Below are 24,630 nucleotides of genomic sequence, written 5' to 3'. Positions count from 1 at the left end.
GTGTGTCAAGGGGGACGTTCTTAGATCTGTGAACCCCAAACACAGAATCCTCAACTGAATAGTCAAGGCTTAACTTTTGTTTGTTGATGTGTGTGTGTGTGTGTGTGTGTGTGTGTGTGTGTGTGTGTGTGTGTGTGTGTGTGTGTGTGTGTGTGTGTGTGTGTGTGTGTGTGTGTGTGTGTGTGTGTGTCCCAACCCTCACATTCAAAATCTCAACCCCAACCCTCACATTCAAAATCTCAACCCCAACTCAATCCTCGCCCAACACAATGTCTTTTTCAAAATGAGATTTCCACCTATATATATATATATATATATATATATATATATATATATATATATATTTTTTTTTTTTTACGTTTTTTTTTTTTCTCTTCTTCCAATTCTGTCTTTTAAGGCTTTCAGGTTTGATGATGTAGAAAGGGGGAGTAAGCCGGCACTTTCTTCCCAGAACGAACAATGTATTTTTTTTAATGTTTTTTTCTCTTCTTCCAATTCTGTCTTTTAAGGCTTTCAGGTTTGATGACGTAGAAAGGGGGAGTAAGCCTGCACTTTCTTCCCAGAACGAACAATGTATATTTTTTATGTTTTTTTCTCTTCTTCCAATTCTGTCTTTTAAAGCTTTCAGGTTTGATGACGTAGAAAGAGGGAATAAGAACTTTCTTGATAGGTTTAGATCCCAAAGAGTGGTTGCATTTCAAGTCTTCAAAATAAACCCAACTTTCCAAGTCTCCAAGGTATAACCACATTCCTGTTGAGTTTCCAAGATATGTATCACATTGTGAGTTATCAAGCCAGAACCCACATTTCAAGTCTCCAAAAATATAACCATCTATCCAAGACTCCAAGGTAGAATCACAATTTCCAGAAATATAGTGGGTTTCAGTGATAGATCTCACATAGTATAACTGTGGATCATCAAGGAAATCTCCATTTTTCCAATTTTTATGGGTTTCAGTGATAGATCTCACATAGTATAACTGTGGATCATCAAGGAAATCTCCATTTTTCCAATTTTGATGGGTTTCGGTGATAGATCTCACATAGTATAACTGTGGATCATCAAGGAAATCTCCATTTTTCCAATTTTTATGGGTTTCAGTGATAGATCTCACATAGTATAACTGTGGATCATCAAGGAAAACTCCATTTTTCAAAATGTCTGAAAATTGTGAGTCTCCATGGTAAAACTTGTATTCTGGCTCATCAAGGTATAACTTGTTCAGGGGGTATTGTCTTGATAACTCACAATGAGTACTATTGTTGCAAAACTCTTTTTCAGGACTTTGCTGGTCTCCAAGGTATAACTCTTTGGTTGGATCATCAAGGACGAACTCGTTCTGTGGGTCTTGGTCGCTCATAAGGTCTTCAACCAAGTCAACAATTTCGCTCCAAGTTGTAGCAAAAGCAGTATTTTCATTTTGTATTTCAGATACAATTTCCTGTGAGAGAAAATAATAATGTATTAATTAAGTTATTTAATTATTAAATGAGTATGCTTCAATCAAAGTTTGAAAATAGGAAAATAAAAATCTTACCTCAATGGATAAGAGGTTTGAATCCAGTTCATCAACTTGAAGGTTTAGTTCCATACAAGTCAGAGAGTTCCAAGGAACCCCAAAGTCATCCCACTCAAGGTCTTGGTCGCTCATAAGGTCTTCAACCAAGCCAACAATTTCCCCCAAGTTGTAGCAAAAGCAGTATTTTCATTTTGTATTTCAGATACAATTTCCTGTGAGAGAAAATAATAATGTATTAATTAAGTTATTTAATTATTAAACGAGTCGATGTTTAAAAGGAACTAAAAATAGGAAAATAAAAATCTTACCTCAACAGATAAGAGGTTTGAATCCAGTTCATCAACTTGAAGGTTTAGTTCCATACAAGTCAGAGAGTTCCAGGCAAGCACACAGCACACCATTGCCAGCAAAAAAATGTTTAAAATGGAGCCTGGGCATGAGGCTTTTATAGGGAAAGACTGTTGGGTGTGGTTTCCTGTGGAAATTCCCTGGTGGAATTTCATAACATGCTGGAAACCATTTCATAACATGGAAACCATAGAAACTGAAACATGCTGGAATTTTCTAGTGATTTCTTTGTGAGTCAGAGATGAACTGGAAATGATGTAAGAGTAGGTGGGCGGGGCTTAGAAAAAGTGGGCGTGGCTTAGAAAAAAATACCTCATGAAAAGTGGGTGGAGCTTAACAAAGTGGGCGGGGCTTAGAAAAAGTGGGCGTGGCTTAGAAAAAGTGGGCGTGGCTTATTGAATACCTTGTGGAAAGTGGGCGGGGCTTAAAGAAAAGTGGGCGGGGCTTATTGAATACCTTGTGGAAAGTGGGCGGGGCTTAACAAAAAACCTGTGGCTCAGGAGGTGGTCAAACAAGAGCATTAAGAGAAGTTTATCATTTCGTAATGGCACAAAAGGGGTATCTTAAAAAATATAAAGATTCAAATGTTTTGTTTGTCAATATTTTAGATGGGGATTATTGTGCAAAGAAAATTAAACTATTGAAGGAATTTGAGAATGAACAAATCTTTATAGGTTCAATGAGTGAGCTGTTCAACCCCCAGGTGTTCAATTCAATGAGGTTCAACCTCCAGGTTAAAAGGGGAGACAAATAAATATACCTTGGGATAAAAAGGGGGTTTATTTTTAGGGAAAAAAAATAGGAATCGCTGAAAATCCCCCATTCATTTACATGGGGAAAAGTGAGCCAGAATCAGTATATTCACCCTACTAACGCGTCTGCTCGAGCGCACTACATCATGGGACGACCCGTGACGCGTCGAGTGAAATATTTTTTATACAATCTGAAAACGTCTCCAAAACATCCGATTTTTACTAGAATTTCGACAACCGAGTTTTAAGCGTCCCAAGCGATCGCAAAAACCGAAGACAAAATTAAAATCAAAGTTAAAACGACCTCGTAACGTCGAGCGAAGCAAAAATACTCCATTTCTCCACGTGAATTTACGGAATTATGTTTGACCTCACTGTGACCTTGACCTTAGACGGATTTCGACCAAAATCTAATCAGCACTTGCCATCACCCTCCTGAATCACGTGGTGTAATTTCACATTGGTAGCTTCTTCCGTTCTCGAGTTATCGTGCTTACAAACAAACAAACAAACAAACAAACAAACAAACAGAAACGGAAGTCATCAATACACTAACGAAATCTTTAGATTTCGTAACAAACAGAAACGGAAGTCATCAATATACTTCCGAAATCTTTAGATTTCGTAAGTAACAAACAAACAAACAGAAACGGAAGTCATCAATATACTTATGAAATCTTTAGATTTCGTAAGTAACAAACAAACAAACAAGCAGTCATAGACTGGTACTTATGAAATCGTCAACTTGACCTCTGACCTTGTCTAACAAAATCTGTCTCTCGAGAAGGTAGCGACGCAAACCATAAGTTTCCACGATGATTCTGTATGAAACCATCAAAAATCGAATGTTTTGGATGTTTGACCTCACTGTGACGTTGACCTTTGACCAATTTTGACGAAAATCTAATCAGCACTAGCCATCACCCTCCTGAATCACGTGGTATAATTTGACATTGGTAGCTTTTTCTGTTCTCGAGTTATCATTTTTTGGATGTTTGACCTCACTGTGACCTTGACCTTTGACCGATTTTGACCAAAATCTAATCAGCACGAGCCATCACCCTCCTGAATCACGTGGTGTAATTTGACATTGGCAGCTTCTTCCGTTCGAGTTATCGTGCCTACAAACACACAAACAGACACACACACAAACAAACACACAAACAAACAAACACACAAACAGGTGACGGAAGTCATCAATATACTTCCAAAGTCTTTAGATTTCGTAAGTATCAAATGCAGAAAAAAAGAAATCATGGAATCGTTTTGTTGAACAAAATTTAATCTAAATTTTTGACTCATCAAAGTCGCCACCTTTTGCAGATATAACAGCCAAACATACTCGTGGCATTCTTTCTGCAATGGAAATCAAATATTGTTCGGAAAGTTCTTCCCAACACTGTTGCAGAAGTTCCCACAAATGTGTTTCACTTGGAGGTTGCTTTGCTTTCACCCTACTGTCCAGTTCATCCCGAACCAGCTCGATGGGGTATAAGTCTGGAGACTGTGCTGGCCATTCCATGATTTGAAGACTACCATCTTGTTCTTTTCTTCTAAGGTAGTTCTGGCATAGCCTGAGGGTATGTTTTGGGTCGTTATCTTGCTGTAGGATGAACCCCTGACCAACTAGACGAAGACCAGAGGGATTGCATGGTGCTGCAAAATGCTTTGGTCACCCTTTAGGTTCAGGGTGCCAGTCACTGTGCAAGTCGCCAACTCTGCATCCAGCAAAAGAGCCCCAGATCATCACGTTTCTTCCTCCATGTTTGACAGATGGTGTCACACACCGAGGAACCATCCTTTCACCTACTCGATGGTGTACAAAAACCCTGTGTGATGAACCAAAGATTTTAAATTTTGATTCATCGGTCGAGAAGACCTTCTTCCAGTTTTCAGTCATCCGCTGGCGGTGCTTCATGGCCCAGGCAAGCCTCTGTATCTTATTTTGCCATCTTAGCAATGGCTTTCTTACTGCCACTCGACTTGTCAAACCTGCACCTGGAAGTCTTCTCTTCACAGCTGAAACTGAGACTTCCTTACTTCGACCGGTGTTAAGCTGTGCTTGAAGCTGCTGTCCTGTGAGCCACCTTTCACGCAAGCTGTTGACTCTCAGAAACTTGTCTTCTGATTGTGTTGTGGCTTTGGTTCTGCCAGACCTCTTCCTGTCAGAGTTTCCTCCAGTTTCCAAGTGCCATTTGATGGTGTAAGATCATTTGATGGTGATGGAATTTCTCTGAAGGAAAGACCTACACTTTTAAGGGTTATAATGGTCTGTCTGTCTTCCTTTGTTAATTGTCTTTTTCTCTCCATTACAATAGCAATATTATACTATGTCCTGCAGTGCAATATTGTCCAAATAATGCTTCAGAGGGTGCAGCAACACAGTCTGTTCCAACACTGCTGTTATACAGAGGGTTTGTAACTAATCAACAAAAGTTGGGACACCTGCAGGAATTGTTTGCATCAACTTTCAAGGCTTAATTTACTTCCATTGCTGCAGGAGAGCTGCAGTTGCTAACCCATTACTTGTTCCCTGAAAGGGGCCTTTTTAACAACTCTGAAATTTACATTATTTTTCAGTTTTTGGTCACCAAAAACTGTTTTTGTTTTTTTAACATCTGGCAGTTTACTGCTTAGCTTTGTACCATTTCAGGTTATTCACTGGACTTGACCTGCTTAAATTTCAGTAAAAACTGAAAAATGGGGGTGTTCTAAATCTTCTGACCAGTAGAGTATGTCCACAAATGTAACGGCACACTTATTGAAAGAGTTGGTCATTGAATTTTGAAGCAAGTTCTCACTCGTGATAATTCTCTATTGGGAAGTCTCACAGTGTTGATCCGTTGATTCGGTATTTGTTAAAACGGATAACTCAACCGCTTCGTCATAAAAACCCTTCCGGATAACCAAACCCTCTTCCAGTTATTGGTCTGAGCTTCATGAAACGTCTGCTTCCAGCTTCTTCGTTGAAGGTCATCAAAGCTAAGAATTCTGCTCCGGATCTGTCCTGTTTTTGTTATTTCATCCCTGTGTTGTCAATTCTGTTTTGAACCCATTCCCATGTTTTATCCATACACTTTTGGTGCGTATTGCTCAATCTGAGTTAGTGTGTCTGACATAACTCCAAAGGCCTCAGCTGTAAAGCATGCCTCATTGTCGTTCTTTCATTTCATTCTCAATACCTCCTACCAGAAATAATTTTCTGCTTACTTTAAAAGTTTTTAATGACAATTTAAATGTTTCATTTTCCAAACTTGTCCGACACCAACTCCACAAGATTTGTTCTCCTTCATCTCAATTTCTTTCTCATCTTCTTCACACAATTTATTTTCCAAATATGTCGATCACATAAATACTCGGTCCATGGACCCGTCCCTCTGAACTTCTTGAATGTCTTTCCTCCATTCTTTTAATAACACTTAATTTCATCCCTGCCATGATGTCTGTCTTTGTTTATCAGAATTAGGATCATGAGAAGGCCAGTCTGTAGAGAATGTCAGCACACGATCAGCAACACTTCCCAATCTTTACCTGTATTCCCAGTACGTGTCATGACAATTTATTTATTTTTACAAAATACATATGCACGAATTTACACACCGGTGAGCTCCGAATCCTTCCCATGCAAGTAACAATACAAACACCCTGCCTGTCTTTCACATTCTTACACCATTTGTTATTATTTCAACCAATAACAGCACAACATCCCATATTTGATAAATAAACAGAGAGAAAATGTATCAATGAAATAAAGGAACCATTGCCTTAACACAAAGTATATTTTAAAAAGATTACCTTGATATGTGAAGACCGAGAAGATGCAATTAATTTTGAAATTCTATTTCTCATTCCTAGTATTACAAAAAGAAAAAGAGCAATCAGAGATTGCAGACCCTCGCCAAGGCTTGGTTTGTGTTGTTTTGTGTGGTGGTCGTGTACTGGTGTGTTACGTAATTAATAGAAGACATAACTAGACCTGCCACTCTATAACTGCTGGCAGTGATAACTGGGAACCACGATATGCCACTTTGATGCAACCCCGCTTTGATCAGACACCTGACCCTAACCCATGATGTTTTTTTTAATTGTTCAATTGAATATAGAATGGGATTAAAATAAATTCAATTCCAATCAAATGGAAGAAGGAAGGAACCTTCTGGGTTCAGAAGGAACCCAAACAAGCAAAAAGCAAAGATGAAGTCATCAGTAGGAACATGGAGAGGAGTCACATTTCAGCTGCTACTCCTCGACCCTCAAGCCCATCTAGGCACAGCCAAGTGAGTCTTAGTCAAACAAACAAAAAAAAAAATCAAAAAAACAACACGCAGATCAAACATAAAAATAAAATTAAAAATTCTGGCTGCCAAACCATGTGTCTGATCAAGATGAAATTTAAAGCATGTATTCCCCATCACTACGAGATCACAACTGTGAAGTTTCACGTTGATTGATTAAGCCGTTCCAGAGAAAACATTATTTAATATTTTTCTTAAATTCAATATGGCTGCCAAACCATGTGACATCTATTATTCCTGAACAACCTTGTACACACATGCCTTGGGGAACATTTGTGTGAAGTTTCCCCTCGATCTGTCCAGCCATTTCGGAGAAGATTTTTGAAGGGTTTTTTTTTTTTTAATACAATAGGGCTGCTAAATCGCGTGACCGATAACGTTATCAAAAACAATTTTGTGGACCATTTTATCCCTAGATGACCCTCAAAAATTTTCATACTGATCGGATGTAGTGTTCTACATTTGCAATTATGTCATAAGGAAGACACCAATGATGTCATTAAAAAAAAAAAATCACACTCATTCCCCATATTTTTTCCTTGGTGCGGTTTCAGAGATAGAGGTTCAAAGTTTTTCCGTTTTTCCAACATGGCTGCCACACCACGTGACCTACGATATCATAATTATCAATGAAATATTCTACAGGAGTAGTCGCACCAATGGTGAAAATTTTGTCTCAATCTGACAGTGGTTGCGGAGAAAAACACAACTTCTGTGTGGACAAAAACAAACAAACAAACAAACAAACAAACAAACAAACAGACAGACAAACAAATGGACCCAAATGCAATACCCTCTCCTTCAGCGAGGGTAATTACAATTTTTTCCTCCTCAATTGGTTGCAGCAAGCATGAGTCCTGCTGGTTAGTAAAAGGAAATGTCTGTTATGACCTTTCTGTGCATCTGTAAATGAGTTGACAAGTGTGTCATTTTACATGGGACACTCCATATTGCATCATTTTGGCAGTTTGGGTCTACCTGTGTAGGTAATGAACAAAGAGATTGACACCAGCACCAACCAGAACAGCTTCAACTCAACGATAATCATGGTATCACTTGAACATATAATGGTCAGGAACCAGTATATGGTCCAGTTTGTGGCACCTTGTCCTTCAATATCCAAGGAAAGCGATAAATGTTCATCTGTTGGAAGCAAACACATAATATAGAAACCTACACGGGGCAGACAAAGAAACAGACACAGACAAAGAGAACGAGAGATAGAGTTGTTAATCCTGGTGGTCAAGGCAAATCCACCCACCATTTCCTCAAAGTCCTCATGGCAATTAATTTGCAGACAAAGAGTTGCTGGTCATGAGGCAAGGCAGACAAAATGAGCAGTTCCAGCTCAGAATGCGAGTCATTCTTTACATAGCTACTTCCTCCATAGGAACACAAGTGCCGATTAAAGTCAGTGCTCCATGACAGTACCTTGCTCTGGTATGCAGCAGAAGGCCTGATATAACGTACCACAGGTCAAGACATGCTCAGCACGACCATCAAGCTGTAAAGCCAGTCCAGTCGTATGACCGTCCCATCCAGAATGTATAAGGGTTGACCTCTAATTAATGACTGTTCACTGCTAACCAATTGGTTGCTTCCATGCCAGGGATAGATACTTGATACTGTCCCTTACCATCTGCTAGTTTCAAAATAGCCCTGTGGGGTTCGCAGCAGAATATTCCCGGTGGTAATAAGGATCAAGCAACATAGGTCAATACTTTCTTTGGTTAAAAATAAATGCTTGGATTCTGTCCTGATTTCTCGACTCTGGACATGCTGAATGGCTCCTATCTCAGCAATGGTTAGAGGCCCTGTATCTCAATGAAGCATCAGGACCATATTCCTGAACATATGTCAAGCATTCAACACAGTCTAGCATCCTGCTTTGCTTTCCAAATGCACTGTCTGTGGCACACAAGGCCACATTCACTCCTGGATTTCTGACTTCCTCCACGAATGCAAATGAAATCTTCTCCTCTACTCGACTTACCTCTCCCAGTGGAGGCTGGAGTGCTCCAAGCAAGTGTCTTGGTTTCGGTCTTGTTCCTCATCTACATAAGTGACCTCTTCAATATGGTAAGAAAATAAATTAGAAGGGAACTTTGACATGGCAAGTCCAAAAATGAACGACGCCTATTTGGAGAGATGCAATTAGGAATGCAACAGCTTCAGGATGGCCTGCAGTTTTGCAAGGATTTGTGAGCTCAAATTACTATGGTATGGTGTGAATATTGATCCCATGCTGATTTGTGAAGCCAACTCCACGTACAGTGGTGGCCAAGTGGTTGTGGATTCAAATCCATCTGAAGAGGCAGCAGTATTAGGAATTTGGATTCAGAGGTTCTGGAAGTTAAACTCGTCTTGGAGGAAAAGCCACATCACTGTTCGAATTGTCAGCAATAAACTGCTGACTCATTAATGGCCTTTGGGGTGAGAGGAATCTGTCTGACTCACCTGGTCTGGTCGACAGATGACACCAGTCCAAACATTGTGGTTGACTAGCTCTCAATGCACTGGCATCTTTGCCACCCCTCCCACAAATGTTTGCTTTGGACAATCCAAGCTACCTGCTCTATGGGTTTGGGCTTAATAAAATTGATTGCGGAGGAATGGGGTGGGGGACTGGTATGTGTTAACACTTTCTGTTGTCTTCATGAATTTTCCATATCGCATCGAAATTGAAATCATTATAAAGGAATGTTCTTATGAACAAGTCCAAAAGTTTTTCCTATTAACAAATCTAAACGAAGAAGAAAACTCCTGACCAAATAAGTGAGACTTCCTGATTGAGAAGTGTGATACAAAGAATAAGGAAATAATATCTTTCAGTAAAAAATATGTTCGAACCTATAACCGAGCAAAGAGGACACAAAAGAAATACAAAAACAAGTGTTGTTCACCTTAAGATAGATGACTGCACTCGTTCCAAATCCCTCCATGGAGTAAAGCTGCAGGTCTCCCTGGAAGTAGCGGGCGTAAAGACGAGATATGGGTAGTCCATATCCAAAGCCAGCCTAAAAAAAAAATTATATATATACATATACATATACATATACACGATTAGTAGAGTGACAAGGCCACACAGAAATCGGAACTACAAAGGAGGAAAAAGGATTCACGTACAAATCATTAATCATTACCGCAGAGAAAAGCAGAGCAAGAATAAAATAATACGAGGAGGATGTGGGGGGGGGGGGTGGGGGTTGAGAGAAGAAATGAAAAGAGAGTGTGAAATCTAAAATGGGAGCGCGGTGTGGTGATGAGGGAGAGACACAAAGGTGCAGTACGTGGCTCAGGTTGGAGGAGAAGGAGGAGGAGGAGGAGGAGGAGGAGGAGGAGACAATACCACAGAGATCGTCAAACATTGACAGACAAACACAGCCAGCCGCCATGACACCACACTTTAAAATGACGGACCACGAGGGGTGAGAGGGACAGACGGAAACAAAAATTCCAGCATTGCTATTGGCCATTATAAAACCCTCACAATGAAGTAAAATTCCTCAAATATACTTTTTGGGGTGAATAACAATCTTTTGAGTGAAAGTAACAACAATTGTATCGATTTTTGTTCGTTGTAGGGGGTTCTCTCAACAATGATTGCTTTTTGATTACTCATTCCTTCCAAATGAATAAATAGCCCAAATTTACCTTGACAACACCCTCGCCAAAAAAATTGATATATTCTTTCCAAAATGGATATATTCTTTCACTCTCACTCTCTCTCTCTCTTTCAGAAAGGACCATCTGGCAAACCCACCTATCTACTTTCTGAACAATCGTCTTGAGGAAGTTCAGTCAATAAAATTCCTGGGTCTCACTATCAGCCATGATGTTTCTTGGGCAAACCACATTTCAAAGTACGCCTCAAAAGTAAGCCACCGACTGGGCATTCTCCATCATACAATGTCCTTCCTTGGTACACCTGGACTCCTATTCCCCTACAAGGCTTTCATCCACAACTTGATTGAATAATGCTCTCCCCTCTGGACTGGCTCACCAGCCTCACATCATGAAAACCAAGACCTACAAGATTATTGGAATCTCCCATGATGAAGCTGTGTCCATGGCTCCATCACTTTGCCATCACGGGGACAAAGGTGGTCAATGTCTTCTACCCTCTACTTTCTGGTCTCAAACCCTCTGCTCTTTCTGTCCTTTGTCCCCCAGGTTTCTTCAGTGTCATTATTCCCTCCAGGTCTTCAAGACAGCAGCTGTTCACCACCATCTCAAATCATCCCCAATCCAGCACCATAATCTTTTCTATCTTTATTAACCACCCCCCCCCACCCCCACGCCAATCCATCCTCCTTCCAAATTTCCCATTTCCTCTCCTGTGAGTTTTCTTCTGTAGTCATCTTGTCCATCACATGCATCCTCTCCTGTCCCCCATTCCTCCCCACACCCATTATTTGTCTAAGTCTGCCTCTATCTTGGCATTCAACTCTGCTGTTGGTGGTTCCCCCCTCTCTCAACTGTTCCTTTTGTCCTGTTGTGTCTCGATCCATTCAGTGTACTAGTACTAGCTCTTTTAGGAGCCTCGACGATGTATAGAAAAAAAGAAGAAGCAGGAATTGGTTGCATCCGTATTGTGTAAATACACCAAAAAAGTAAATGTGTAAATACATCAACATTTCTGGTATTTTCCCAAAGTGCATTGCTTTAGTTATTTCTTATTCAAACAAAAAAATCCCATGAATCAAAGCTTATGAAAATTTAGAAGTATTTGTTATCAAGGAAAGCACGATGAAAAAATTGAAAACTTCTCCACATGCAGCCACGTACGTACCAACGGTGTGGCCCTGTCCACGTCCATGCGTGGAAGAGGGGCAGTGGAGTACATGTAATTGAACAAGCGATCAATCTTGCGCAAAGGAACACCGCCTCCATGATCACTCATCTGTACAAGAGTAACCCCTCGAGTAATTCATTTCCATGAGTTCATAAAGTAATCGGTGAACAAACAAACACATGGTACTCAAGTGCAAAGACAAACCCTGATGGTGAGGTCTTCCTCTCCCAGAGTGACGAGCACATCAATTGGTGGGTAAGTCGCACTGCTCTCATGCTGTTCCACTGTTGCACGCATAGAATTCTGCAAATGAATACAGCACATAGATGAGTAGAACTTCCCTCTAATCGTTTTAATGGCTTCCTCTTGCCCTGATATTGTCAGCAACAAATTCATGTTGGTGCCAGAGTTCAGAAAACGAGAATAAAGCAATGACTTAATTTTTTTTTCAAAAGGACATTTTCAGTATCTCCAACAAGCCATCGATACAAATACGCAAAGCTCATCAGTCCGAGGCTTGGGCAATTATTAAACGTAATTAGTAAACTACATAACTGGTTCCAAAGTCACAGGCCTAAACACTGAAAATATGGATGGTTAATGACAAATAACACTTTAAGGGTTAGCTTTAACAGGATACAGGGGCTTCACATTTGGAACGTTTCAAGAGACATTGCATGATAAGGCCAACTCGGTTTAAATAAGCACATGAAAAAGTTAAATGATATGCAACAAAACGTCCAGGTCACAAACCTTAAAAAGCTCAAAAAGCATGTGATAGAGATGAGAAGGAATGTAGACAACTTGAATTAGTTTATCAGGATCTTTATCTGCAAAGAGTAAAAAAAAATTATTGCAGTCTTTGCATACAAAATAAAAACCATGATCACACTACATATGATTTGGGAAGTGTGTGTTTGTTTGTTTGTTTTTTGTGGAAACCAGTATTACAAGTCATAATAAAATACTCTAATAGCACACATCATAGAAGTGGGGGGATTGACTTATCTGTAAGGACGGGTTCTTTGCTAATTGTTGTAAACTGGCATACTACAGAAAATTATTGGAACCATTTTGTCAACCATCCTCTCTTGTTCAAAGAAAAATAGGGGCAATTACTCCTGAACGCTCACCTGGTAGAATAATGATAGTGAGGACGAAGTCAACATGGGACAGAATCAGCAAAATGTACCAATGAACCAATGTTGTAGCAAATACCTATTTTGGGGAGCAACAACACCCCCCCATCCCCACAAACCCCCTGCGACCCCAATTTTTTAAATTGCGTGAACAAACCTTGGTCCATCACCGGTGATGAAGGTTGTGATCAAGTTTCATTGAAAATGTGTGTGTAGTTTTGGAGAAGAAAGCAAATACAAATTTTGGGGGCCACACCTTCCCCCCCCACTCCCCCACCACCGTGTACCTCCTTCGAACCCAATTTTTTTAATGCAATGAAAAACCGAGGTACATCATATGGGTGATGAAGGTTGTGGTGAAGTTTCATCGGAATTGTGTGTGTAGTTTAGGAGAAGAAAGCAAATACATATTTTGGGGGGCAACCCCCCCCACCCCCCGTTAAACCCCCTGAGACCCCAAAAATTTTAATGTCTTGAACAATCTTTGGTACATCAGGGTGATGAAGGCTGTAGTCAAGTTTCATGAGAATTGTGTATAATTTCGGAGAAGAATGCAAATACTTCTGTTGGGGAGAAACTCCCCCCGCAAACTCCCTCTGGAGAACCCCTCAGACCCCGATTTATTTTAATGTCATGAACAACCTTTGGTACATCACGGGTGATCAAGATCAAGTTTCATCGGAATTGTACGTGTAGTTTCTGGGAAGAAAGCAAATACCTATTTTGGAGGGCAACCCCCCCGTAGAACCCTTTAGTGCCCGATTTTTTGTTGTTGTTTAATTCCATGAACAAACTTTGGTGCATATCAGGTGATGAAGGTTGTGGTAATGTTTCATCAAAATCATCTGTGTAGTTTCAGAGAAGAAGTTGCATGTATTTGTGGACGGACGGACGACACGCCATTTCATAAGCTCCTTGAACTACGTTCCAGGTGAGCTAAACATGTTAAAATAAAATAGGGAGCAAAATTAATTGTGGTCTGGAGGGGATAAGTATGTATGTATGTATGTATGTATGTATGTATGTATGTATGTATGTATGTATATACACATATATATATATATATATATATATATATATATATATATATATATATATATATATATATGTACATATACACATATATACACACATATATATATATACACATATATACACATATATACACACATATATATATATATATATATATATATATATATATATATATATATATACACATATATACACACATATATATATACACATATATATATATATATACATATATATATATATATATATATATATATATATATATATATATATATATATATATATATATATATATATATATATATATATATATATATATATATATATATATATATATATATATATATATATATATATATACACATATATATATATATATATATATATATATATACACACATATATACACATATATATACACACATATATATATATATATATATATATATATATATATATATATATATATATATATATATATATATATATATATATATATATATATATGTGTATATATATACCGAGACGCCCCGACACACCCCCGTCCATTGAGGAGGCGAGTTACCGAAGGACGGACCCCTCCCACCTCACGTGAGGAATCAATAATAGTGGGGGCGATCCGTCTGGCAAAAAAAGAAGCCTCATCACCTTGTTTGCCCTCGTTTTGCCTGCTGGGATCGTCTCGCTTTGCCTGCTGTCGTTCTCGTCTTGCCCGCAAGTGCTCGTCTCGTCTTGTCCGTTCTTGTGCTGGCTGGCATCCGTTGCGTCATACCCAGTCCCTGGTGCTTGGTGCAGCGACGAAGGTGTGGGTTTGCGTCCCCCCGAACCAGCTCGTCTCTACGAGACCACACGAGGTGGAAAGGACGGTGCCCGACCGAACTCTTACCCTCAGCTCGCCTTCCCTCCCGAGCTGAAGTGTCAAATAAAGGCCAACCGGCCACATTTCTTTTGGGTGTGTGTGTGTTTGTGTGTGTTTGTGTGTGTTTGTGTGTGTTTGTGTGTGTTTGTGTGTGTGTGTGTGTGTTTGTGTGTGTGTGTGTGTGTTTGTGTGTGTGTGTGTGTGTGTTTGTGTGTGTTTGTCTGTGTGTGTGTGTGTGTGTGTCTGTGTGTGTGTGTGTGTGTGTGTGTGTGTGTGTGTGTGTGTGTGTGTGTGTGTGTGTGTGTGTGTGTGTGTGTGTGTGTGTGTGTGTGTGTGTGTGTGTGTGTGTGTGTGTGTGTGTGTGTGGCGCCCGTCCTGCAAGTCGAGACTGTTCAGTGCCTGTGTTCATTGTAAATTGCATTTCTTCTATTCGGATAACTCTGCTCTTTGTCACCCTCTCCCCATTATAAATAAATATCTGTTAAATGTTCCAGTTTGTTGCCTGTCGTTTTTACCATTGAACCAGCACGGTTCGGGCTTGAGAAATAGTGAGGCCGTTTGGGCCGTAAGTTGTCATTGGGACCGGCGCGGCTCTGGTAACTCTCGCTCGGTTACGCCGGACTCGAGTCGGTACGTGCGACTCGGTTCGGACAGAGTCGTCCGAGGGTGTGGCTTCTCCGGTAGCTAGATCTGTCGTCCAATGGCAAAACGTAGTAAGTCATCTTTTGTTCATTTAGACTTTAGAGAAAACAAAGGAAAACTGTTTTATCAAAGGCCAAATCTGACTGACTTGCTCGGTTTTACCATTTACATTCAAGCATCTAGGATCCACTTTTACAGATTTTGTTATAGTATAAACATGTGACAGAACCTAGTAACTCCAAAAATGACAAAATCTCAACTTTGACCAAAAAGTGACTTACTAGGTTTTGCCATTGGAAGGTAGAGATGGCATGAGTACAAAGGTAAATTGGAATAGACAAGTGGACCCTGCCTCACGCCGTCAAAATATTGGCGACCACGGTCCTTTAAGTGACCCATCGACTCCGGATTTATCTGGGGTGACGACCTTTTAATTCCGGGTGTTCGTTGGGAGATGGCCCTATTGCTCCGTCTAAAGGTCGTTCCTCGCCACTGACCCCCGGCCCACAACAATATGTATATATACATATTATATATATAGTGTTATGGATTTCAGAATCGGATCTGACAAATGCATACAAACATTTAGGTCCTCAAAAAGTTATTTCCCTGAATGCATGTCCAGGATATACCCATCCCCATGTCTGGTGGGATTCCAACTTTGATGTGTTGAGAAGGGTAAAGAAGAGATTCCCTTTCTTATGGGATGGCCTTTTTCTCTTTACAACAGACACATTCATGCATGCGAGATAGCCGTTAGCCCAACGGAGGTTCACGCACCTTTTTCCATCAACGTTTGACACCCCGTTCAGCAGCTCTATGGACGCTAACTGGCTCTTTTTTTGTATCGGGCTGAACATTGAGGTGAAAATTGTTGTTGACGTTTTATGAGCGCTTCACATTTTCGCTCGGTAATTCTGGCAAATGGCTGCTTTCTCAGGAATGATCGAGAGATGGGCGGTTTGTCACGTGCAACGATGCGCCAATAGGCAAGGTGGATTTGGCTGAAGTCTGCTTGAGGCTGAAGTCACCTAGAAAAAGGATGAGTGGACTGTTTTTGTCAGTCAGTTGGTGATAGCTGGTTGCGGTTCTTACAGCTTTGAGAGTTTTGTGACAGTTTGTGTCAGTGACAGCTGGGTGACGGCTATTTTCAGCTCGTCAGTTCCAGTCAGACGGTTGGTGAGCTGGTGACAGTTGAGTTTGTGACAGTTGAGTTTGTGACAGTTGGTGACGGCCTTGCACCTTACAGCTTCTCACAGCTGTCCGTTAGTTGTGGCTCCTGGTGGCTCCTGACGGTGGGTGATGCTCAGACTGCTAATGCTGGTTCTGCTCGAGACCTGCTCTTGACGTACCTGATTCTTGGCATCCCTGGTTCCTGGGGGTGGCGGCGTGACGTCGATTGGCGTTCAAGCATGTTTGCGAGTGGGTGCATGGCAAGGCAGGATGCTGGAAACGGACTAAGGCACGCTCACACATTTTGGGACGTTTTATTTGACGTACGACGACTTCTACTTGGTGAGCGAAACCGGATTTCTCTTCCTCCCTGAATGATCTGCTGAGTACCCTTGTCTCGTGTTTAATTGTTTAGTAAGGCATAGTGATAAGCATCTGCTCTTTGTATGTTTTTCTATCAATGCCTGAATAATTCTTTATTTGCTTGCGATTATTTTGATCGATTTGAAGTTACTTATTTTTACAAGGAAATAAATTTTTTTTTTAATATATTTATAATTTATTTTAAACAAAGTTTAACACCCCGGTTAAAATAGGTGTACCATATCCCTGTGTCGTAAGAGGCGACCAGGGTTGCGTCAGGAAGGGCATCCGGCGTAAAACATGTGCCAAATCACCATGCGGATCATACGGATGATCCGCTGTGGCGACCCCGAACGGGAGCAGCCGAAAGAAGAAGAAGAAATATATATATATATATATATATATATATATATATATATATATATATATATATATATATATATATATATATATATATATATATATACACATATATATATATATATACACATATATACATACATATATATACATACATATATATATATATATATATATATATATATATATATATATATATATATATATATATATATATATATATATATATATATATACATATATACATATTAGTACAGGCATTATATGACATGACCTCACACAAATTGCAACAGAAACTCTTTCAACTGGTTTATTCTCATAAATATGTCCTGAATAACATATCAAAAATCCTAAGGAATCCAAGTGGTGGAAACCATTGAAAAGTACTGAAATCAGTGATGGCATTTTTCTCCATTGCCGCCCATGTTAAAATAATGGATTTTTGCATGTCTGCTTGTCTGATGTCCACACAAAGGGTTCAGTACTATCCACAATCTACCAGAAACTTTGTTTTACATGAGACATGATATTGGGTGCAGTCCAGTGCATGTTAAAAGTAATCAGTCCAGTGCATGTTCAAAGTAATCAGTCCAGTGCATGGTCAGAAGAAGTAATCGCCTATGGGCGATGTCCGTAGAATAACCTGTCCGTAGATCTCATCATTAAACAAGTGCTAATGAAAAGCATGAAGACCAGTGGTGGCATCACAAAAGGGCGAGGGATGACAGAACAGCAGCGTGTAACATGGCTCCTCGCCATGCCAGCTTGTGCTGAAGTCAACAATGCCATGCAAGAGCTAACAGGAGTCAATTACAACACTGGTGAGCAAAACAAGGGCATGACAGATGCAAGGTAAGCACGTGAACTCAAGGACACACACGCAGTTCTGAACTATCTCCATGAAAGAAACCCCTTTTTCCCTGATCCAAGCTTGCGCAGTGTCTCGACTGGGGTCCATGCACACACTACTGTGAATGTTGACAAGGCAATGACCATCAGGAACACCATCTTGGCCAGCATGGATGGACACACCACTGCTGAGTACACATTCATGAAAAGGGATCAGGCAATCACCTTGAGCACGCAATCATCAGTGAAGATTGGTGGCGAAGCAGTGCAGGTGGATCCTCAACTACTTTTCCAGCGACTCACAGTTGCTGCAAAAGCATCACGAGATCTGGCGTCAGTATTCAAGTATGAGCTGTGCAGTCATCCACCAGCACCGTTTGACACCTCCCTAATGCTTCAACAGCCACAGAAGCCAGTGCTAGCAGATGCCATCTGGGCCCTCCTCACACTTGACCTTCCAGAGATCACAGACCAGGTTCAGTACGTGCTGGATGGTGGAGCACTTGTTCAGCACATCCCATGGACACGTGGATCCACATACAATAACATCTGCAGGTTGTACTCCGAGTATGTCACAAGAAAGTATGGGCAGGCAATTGTCATTTTCGATGGTTATGAGGGTACATCCACCAAGGACATGACACACCAGAGACGAGCAGGTAGGAGGACTGGAGCAACCGTGACTTTTGATGAGGGCATGCCTGTTACAATGAAGAAAGACGAGTTCCTCGCAAACAACACAAACAAGCAACAGTTCATCAACATGCTCAGTGGCCAACTGCAGAAGAAGAACTGTCAGACATATCATGCTTCAGGTGATGCTGATCTTCTCATAGTGCAGAAAGCAGTGGAGACTTCAACCACAACAAACACTGTGCTCATTGGTGATGATACAGATCTCCTCATGCTCCTTACCTCGCATACCAAGCTCGAGTCACATGACCTCTTCATCCAACCTGAGCCAAAGAAGAGCACAAAGAACCCACGTGTCTGGAACACCAAGGCTCTCAAGCAGCAACTGGGTCCCAATGTGTGCACTCACATTCTCTTCATCCACGTGATCCTTGGGTGTGATACTACATCCCGCATGTATGGCATTGGTAAAGGAGCCACCCTCAAGAAATTCACAACCAGTGATGACTTCCGTGAGCAAGCTACAGTGTTTGACACACCGTCAGCTTCCACAGCAGATGTTGCGGCAGCAGGAGAGAATGCTTTGGTCTGCCCGTACAATGGTAAGGCCTGGGGAGGGACTCAACTCACTACGACACAAGCACTTTTGTGAGAAGGTGGCTACTAGAACTTCTTATGTACAGCGACAGAGCCTATCACCTACCTCTGCAGCAGCAAAGTACCACAGTCTCCGCGTGTACCACCAGGTGCAGCAGTGGAAGGGAACCGTGGATGAACTCCTGCCGCCAGAGATGGGGATGGAAAGAAAGTGATGGGGGGGGGGGTCATCCCTGTCCAAACTGACTTACCACCATCTCCCCCAGGAACTCCTGCAGGTCATCAGATGCAGCTGCAAGACAGATTGCAGCAGCCTAAGGTGCACATGCAAGAAGCATGACATTGAGTGCTCTGTTGCATGTAGCAACTGCAAAGGATCAGGGTGTGCAAATTCATTTCAGACTGAATGTGATGACGATGACGATGACGATGACGATGACGATGATGAAACCAGTGGTTGAGTAACCAGACAACCTAAAATATTATGTTGCCTTATATAGTATAATATTAGTGTTGTTACTTTAAAATAATGTCTTCAGAAGCACATGACTTTTTATCTTTATACATTATTAGTTGTGTTGAGCATCAGTGCATGCACTATTAAAGTATATATGCCAGGCCATAATAAATGGATTTAAATTATTTAGAGGTCTTAACTGAAGGCACGGGTCATCTCAATAATAAAATCAGACCATCTTCCTATGGAAATGTGTTTAGTATTACATATATAGTTAGAGTGTTGCTAAATATCCCATTATAAAGTAGCAAAAAGTGGGACCAGAATACGGTTAAGAAACATTTTGGAAAAATAAAATAAAATTAAAAATAATTAAAAATAATTTTAATCTATCTATAATTCCACCAATCTCTGTGTGTCTGTCTGTCACCGCCGTTTCGACGACCGCTGGTCCGATCCGATTGAAACTTGCCAGGAATATTGCCAGGGACCCGCAAATGTGCCTTTTCGAGGTTTGATGTCAATCGGACGAGCGGTTCCTAAGTTACGGCCATATTACTGCTTTTTTAGTGTTGAAAAGGTGTATATATGGCAGCTGAAGGTGTCGTTCCACCTTCTCATGCCAATTTTTCCCCAAATTATTACTAACCGGACGACCACCGGTCCGATCGGATTGAAACTTGCCAGGAATATTGCTGGGGACCCTCAGATGTGCCTTTTCAAGGTTTGATATTGATCGGACGAGCGGTTCCCAAGTTACGGCCATGTATCTGTGAACCAATGACAGGACACGGTGCTATGACATCACGAATGATGTCACAATTAATGTTTATTAAAAAAAAATTTTTTTTCTTTTTTGAAGATTGACGTCACAATTTTTCTTCTTAGTTTGGTATGACGTCACAATCGACACTGGGGACCTGGGTATGTGCCATACCTCGGTATGTGCCAAACTTCCAAGGTTTGATTATTATTCAAATTATTAATTAATCCAAAGGTTTGAATTTTCCCAAAGGAAACAGCTGTTTCCCAAGGGTTTGAAAGCTGTTTTTTCCCAAGGTTGGAATTAATCGTTGTGCTTGGTAGACATTTGTGAATACATTTACAGAGAGAGGGACGAGAGAGGAGGGACGAGAGAGGAGGGACGAGAGAGGAGGGACGAGAGAGGAGGGACGAGAGAGGAGGGACGAGAGAGGAGGGACGAGAGAGGAGGGACAAGAGAGGAGGGACGAGAGAGGAGGGACGAGAGAGGAGGGACGAGAGAGGAGGGGGGAGAGAGGCGGGAGAGAGAGAAGGGCGAGAGAGGGGGTGAGGGGCAAGAGAGGGGAGGGAGAGAGGAGGGGACAGAGGAGGGGTGAGAGAGGAAGGGGGAGAGAGGAAGGGGTGAGAGGGGAGAGAGGAGGGAGAGAGGGGGAGAGAGGGGGGAGAGAGGGGGAGAGAGGGGGAGAGAGGGGAGAGAGGGGAAGAGAGGGAAGAGAGGGGGAGAGAGGGGGAGAGAGGGGGAGAGAGGGGGCGAGAGAGAGGAGAGGGGAAAGAGGAGGGGGGACAGAGAAGGGGGGACAGAGAAGGGGGGACAGAGAAGGGGGACAGAGAAGGGGGGACAGAGAAGGGGGGACAGAGAAGGGGGACAGAGAAGGGGGTGAGAGGAGGGAGGAGAGAGAAGGGCGAGAGAGGGGGTGAGAGGGGAAAGAGAGGAGAGGGAGAGAGGAGGGGGACAGAGGAGGGGGAGAGAGAAGGGCGGAGGGGGTGAGAGGGGGAAAGAGAAGGGAAGGAGGAGGGGGAGAGATAAGGGCGAGAGAGGGGGTGAGAGGGGGGCGAAAGAGAGGGGAGGGAGAGAGGAGGGGGACAGAGGAGGGGAGAGAGAAGGGCGAGAGGGGGTGAGAGGGGGCAAGAGAAGGGAGAGAGGAGGGGGAGAGAGAAGGGTGAGAGAGGGGGTGAGAGGGGGGTGAGAGGGGGTGAGAGGGGGGCAAGCGAGGGGAGGGAGAGAGGAGGGGGAGAGAGGAGGGGGGAAGAGGGGGGCAAGAGAGGGTATGGAGAGAGGGGCGAGAGAGGTGGGGTGAGAGAGGAGGGGACAGAGGAGGGGGACAGAGGGGGAGAGAGGGGAGAGAGGGGGAGAGAGGGGGAGAGAGGGGGAGAGAGGGGGAGAGAGGGGGGAGAGAGTGGGGAGAGAGGGGGGGGAGAGGGGGGGAGAGAGAGAGGAGGTGTCACAATTCTTCTTCTTCGTTTGATATGACGTCACAATTGATGCTGGGGACCTGATACTGCAGGCACGAAGCTGCACATACTGGCACGCACCTACGGGCCCGCACTCGGAATTTTAATTTATAAAAAATAAAAAATTCCCACCACTTGGATTCATTAGGACTTTTATATGTTATAGAGGACACATTTATGAGTAATGAACACTTATCAGATTTTCTGTTGCAATTTGTGTGAGGTTCAGTCCTTCTTTGTCATATAATGCCTGGACTAATGTATGGAAAAGGCTCTTCTGGCTAAACAGTTGCATACGCTTCCACCTATTATGTATGAGCTCAGAGCGACAGCCCCCGACTTCCCAGTGGAATTGTACTGCAGCCAATGCCAGGAAGAGAATTTCATTCTCAATTTTATAGACCAGTCCACACTGGAGAGGGAGAGTGTTACCTCTCTGGGGTGGACTGGTCAGTAAAATTGAGAATTCAATTCTACGAGTCGGTGACGTGATGATCATGAAAAGCGCCATCAGAATAAAACTCTGAGAACAACAAAAATTCAATAGTTTGGTCCATGAACTGTGATCCCTTACCGAAGCAGAGGTGGATACTTTGAGTCCTGGGAGAACTCCGTTCCACCTCTTGAAACCCGCAAATGGATAAAACAACAAATGACACACACGCACACACCTTGGTCCATCAAGTCTCGATCCATCAAGTCTTGTGCGACTTCTGGTGACATTCATGACAAGATTTCTCCAAACATCCCTATCTTGCAATGCTTCCTGAAGCTCAGGCCGTGACCGCTTGGTTACAGTCTTTACCCCATCCATCCAGCACATACCAGTGTGTACACACACACCGATATAAACATTTACTATTTTCTGGGTGGGCTCACGATTATGGAAAACAAAAAAAAAATCACAAACTGTCTGGCAACTAAAATATTGAGAAACAAAAGTTGGCCGGTGTAGCCTCGCTCTCAGTAACAGAGCGTTACATGACCAAAGACTGTCAGGTCATAAATGGCAAAATATGGATGGTGTACAGTGGTAGTGGTAATAAACATTCATAGTTTACGGACGATATACAGTGATGTTAAAGTGCAAACTGACATACTCCAGAACAATATTGGAACAATAAAGTAACCAGAGAAGTGCATTTCCATTATTACATAGTTAGGACGGTACTGCATGTTTACATGTATTTCATCATTTATATAAACTGTATTCTTCTATTATCATCTCCGCCACCAAAGGTGTATGGAAGTTATGTTTTCGCCCCTGTCTGTCTGCGAGAAGGATATCTGAAAAGGTTGTGGATTGATTTTGGATGAAATTTGATGTATAGGTTGGGTGTGTGACAAGGACGAACTGATTAGATTTTGATGAAGATCCAGATCCAAATCCAGACATGAAAATTTTTCAGCGATTCTTCACAATTGAGAGATGGGGCCAAAAATGATATATAGCACAACATTTCAAAACGTTGTGGACAAGTTCCCGACAAAACTAGGTGATGAGTTGGTGAGGTGACAAGAACAAGCAGATTCGATTTTGGTTCAGATCCAGATCCAGATCTGGCCTATCAGTGGGACAGAAAACAAACTGTTCAGCCTGGTGGAGGTATGCAGTCCCCCAAGTGCCGTTCTAGTTATTATTATTCAGCGAATCATTTATTATGACCATTTTAGCTTAAATCTCTTTTGATCCTAGTGCTCTAATGTAACGTTACTATTGTTACGAATCTGGCAGCCATGAGCATTCAACATTCAGGTCCCCATAGCTCAGTTATTTCAATAAGTTAATGTGGATAGATGGCTTCCTTTTCCCTTTGTCTAATGGGAATTAAGTGTGCATGCGCTGCGAAGTTATTATGTAGATAGGATTTTTACATCGACGACGACAACAACGCCCATCTTCGCTCTCACAACACTCTGCTCGCCGCATTCTTTGCGCGTTCGCCAGCAAGCGCGCGTGTGGGCGGAGTCCAACATAGGCATGGCGTCCCTCTTTAGTCAATCGGCAAGAAGCGGGTGTCTCACCCGCCCCATTTCCGACTCAATACGATCGCCATTACACACGTGGTCAGAGATGAGGAGGTGGGCGGAGCTACAGGCGCCTCTGATCGGGACTCCACCCAGAAGGGTGGGAGTTGCCCCACCTACCGTGGGCCTGTCCAATGGAGGACGGCCAGGGAATCGCGTGATGGGTCCGACCAATGAGGAGGCGAGAGGCCAGGAGAAGAGGCCCCTCCCTCCTGGAGAGAAAGAGTGGTTGTCTGGACCAGCATTGGAGAGACAGTGTGCTCATGGCAGGAGTGTTCACGAGACAGAGATTGTGGCATTTGTCAAGCAGCCGGTCATCGTGTGTGGGACATTTCCAACCTGGTGTTGGGAAATTTGGAAGCGGCAAATCGTGCAATCTGCCCGACAGGATTCTGGTACTCTCCGCTCAGGGTACGGCTCGGATCCAGCTCGGTAACGGCCCAGATCGCACAGATCCTGCAGAGGGTGAATTTCCCCGGTAGTTTGGATGGACGACGTGGGTATTCAGGTAAATTGAAATTGGCAATCGACCCTATCCCACGTGGTCGACCTATTGGCGATCTTCAGTCCG

The 24,630-nt window shown here is 42.2% G+C and overlaps 2 protein-coding genes across 2 annotated transcripts in view; both read right to left on the bottom strand.

Moving 5' to 3' along the window:
• The window catches only part of LOC147030891 (pyruvate dehydrogenase (acetyl-transferring) kinase isozyme 2, mitochondrial-like), an 81,296-nt gene that overhangs the window by 22,298 nt on the left and 34,368 nt on the right, over positions 1–24,630 (bottom strand). The window contains exons 8-11 of the mRNA XM_085875431.1: positions 12,464–12,540; positions 11,915–12,013; positions 11,708–11,818; positions 9,819–9,932 (exon numbers count right to left, since the gene is read on the bottom strand). Coding sequence (XP_085731557.1) covers positions 9,819–9,932; positions 11,708–11,818; positions 11,915–12,013; positions 12,464–12,540 — 401 coding nt within the window. The remainder of the gene's footprint in view (positions 1–9,818; positions 9,933–11,707; positions 11,819–11,914; positions 12,014–12,463; positions 12,541–24,630) is intronic.
• On the bottom strand, positions 316–7,886 carry LOC147030893 (uncharacterized). Its single transcript, XM_085875432.1, has 2 exons — positions 1,539–7,886; positions 316–1,442 (listed from the first exon to the last, which is right to left on the bottom strand). Exons 1-2 carry the CDS (start codon positions 1,650–1,652, stop codon positions 471–473), a joined length of 1,086 nt encoding a protein of 361 aa, XP_085731558.1. The 5' UTR covers positions 1,653–7,886; the 3' UTR covers positions 316–470.

Source organism: Eptatretus burgeri, chromosome 3 (assembly GCF_056783735.1).
Source record: "Eptatretus burgeri isolate ZD-2024b chromosome 3, Ebu_testis_v1, whole genome shotgun sequence".
NCBI classification, from domain to species: domain Eukaryota; kingdom Metazoa; phylum Chordata; class Myxini; order Myxiniformes; family Myxinidae; genus Eptatretus; species Eptatretus burgeri.
Note: the sequence above shows the minus strand (reverse complement) of the source record. Positions and strands in the feature narration are given on the sequence as shown.

Excerpts from the sequence above, each read along its gene's own strand:
- LOC147030893 (XM_085875432.1), bottom strand. The coding sequence starts at position 1,652 with ATGAGCGACCAAGACCTTGAGTGGGATGACTTTGGGGTTCCTTGGAAC. Across the intron at positions 1,443-1,538 it reads CAAACCTCTTATCCATTGAG|GAAATTGTATCTGAAATACA; the intron begins GTAAGATTTTTA and ends TTTCTCTCACAG.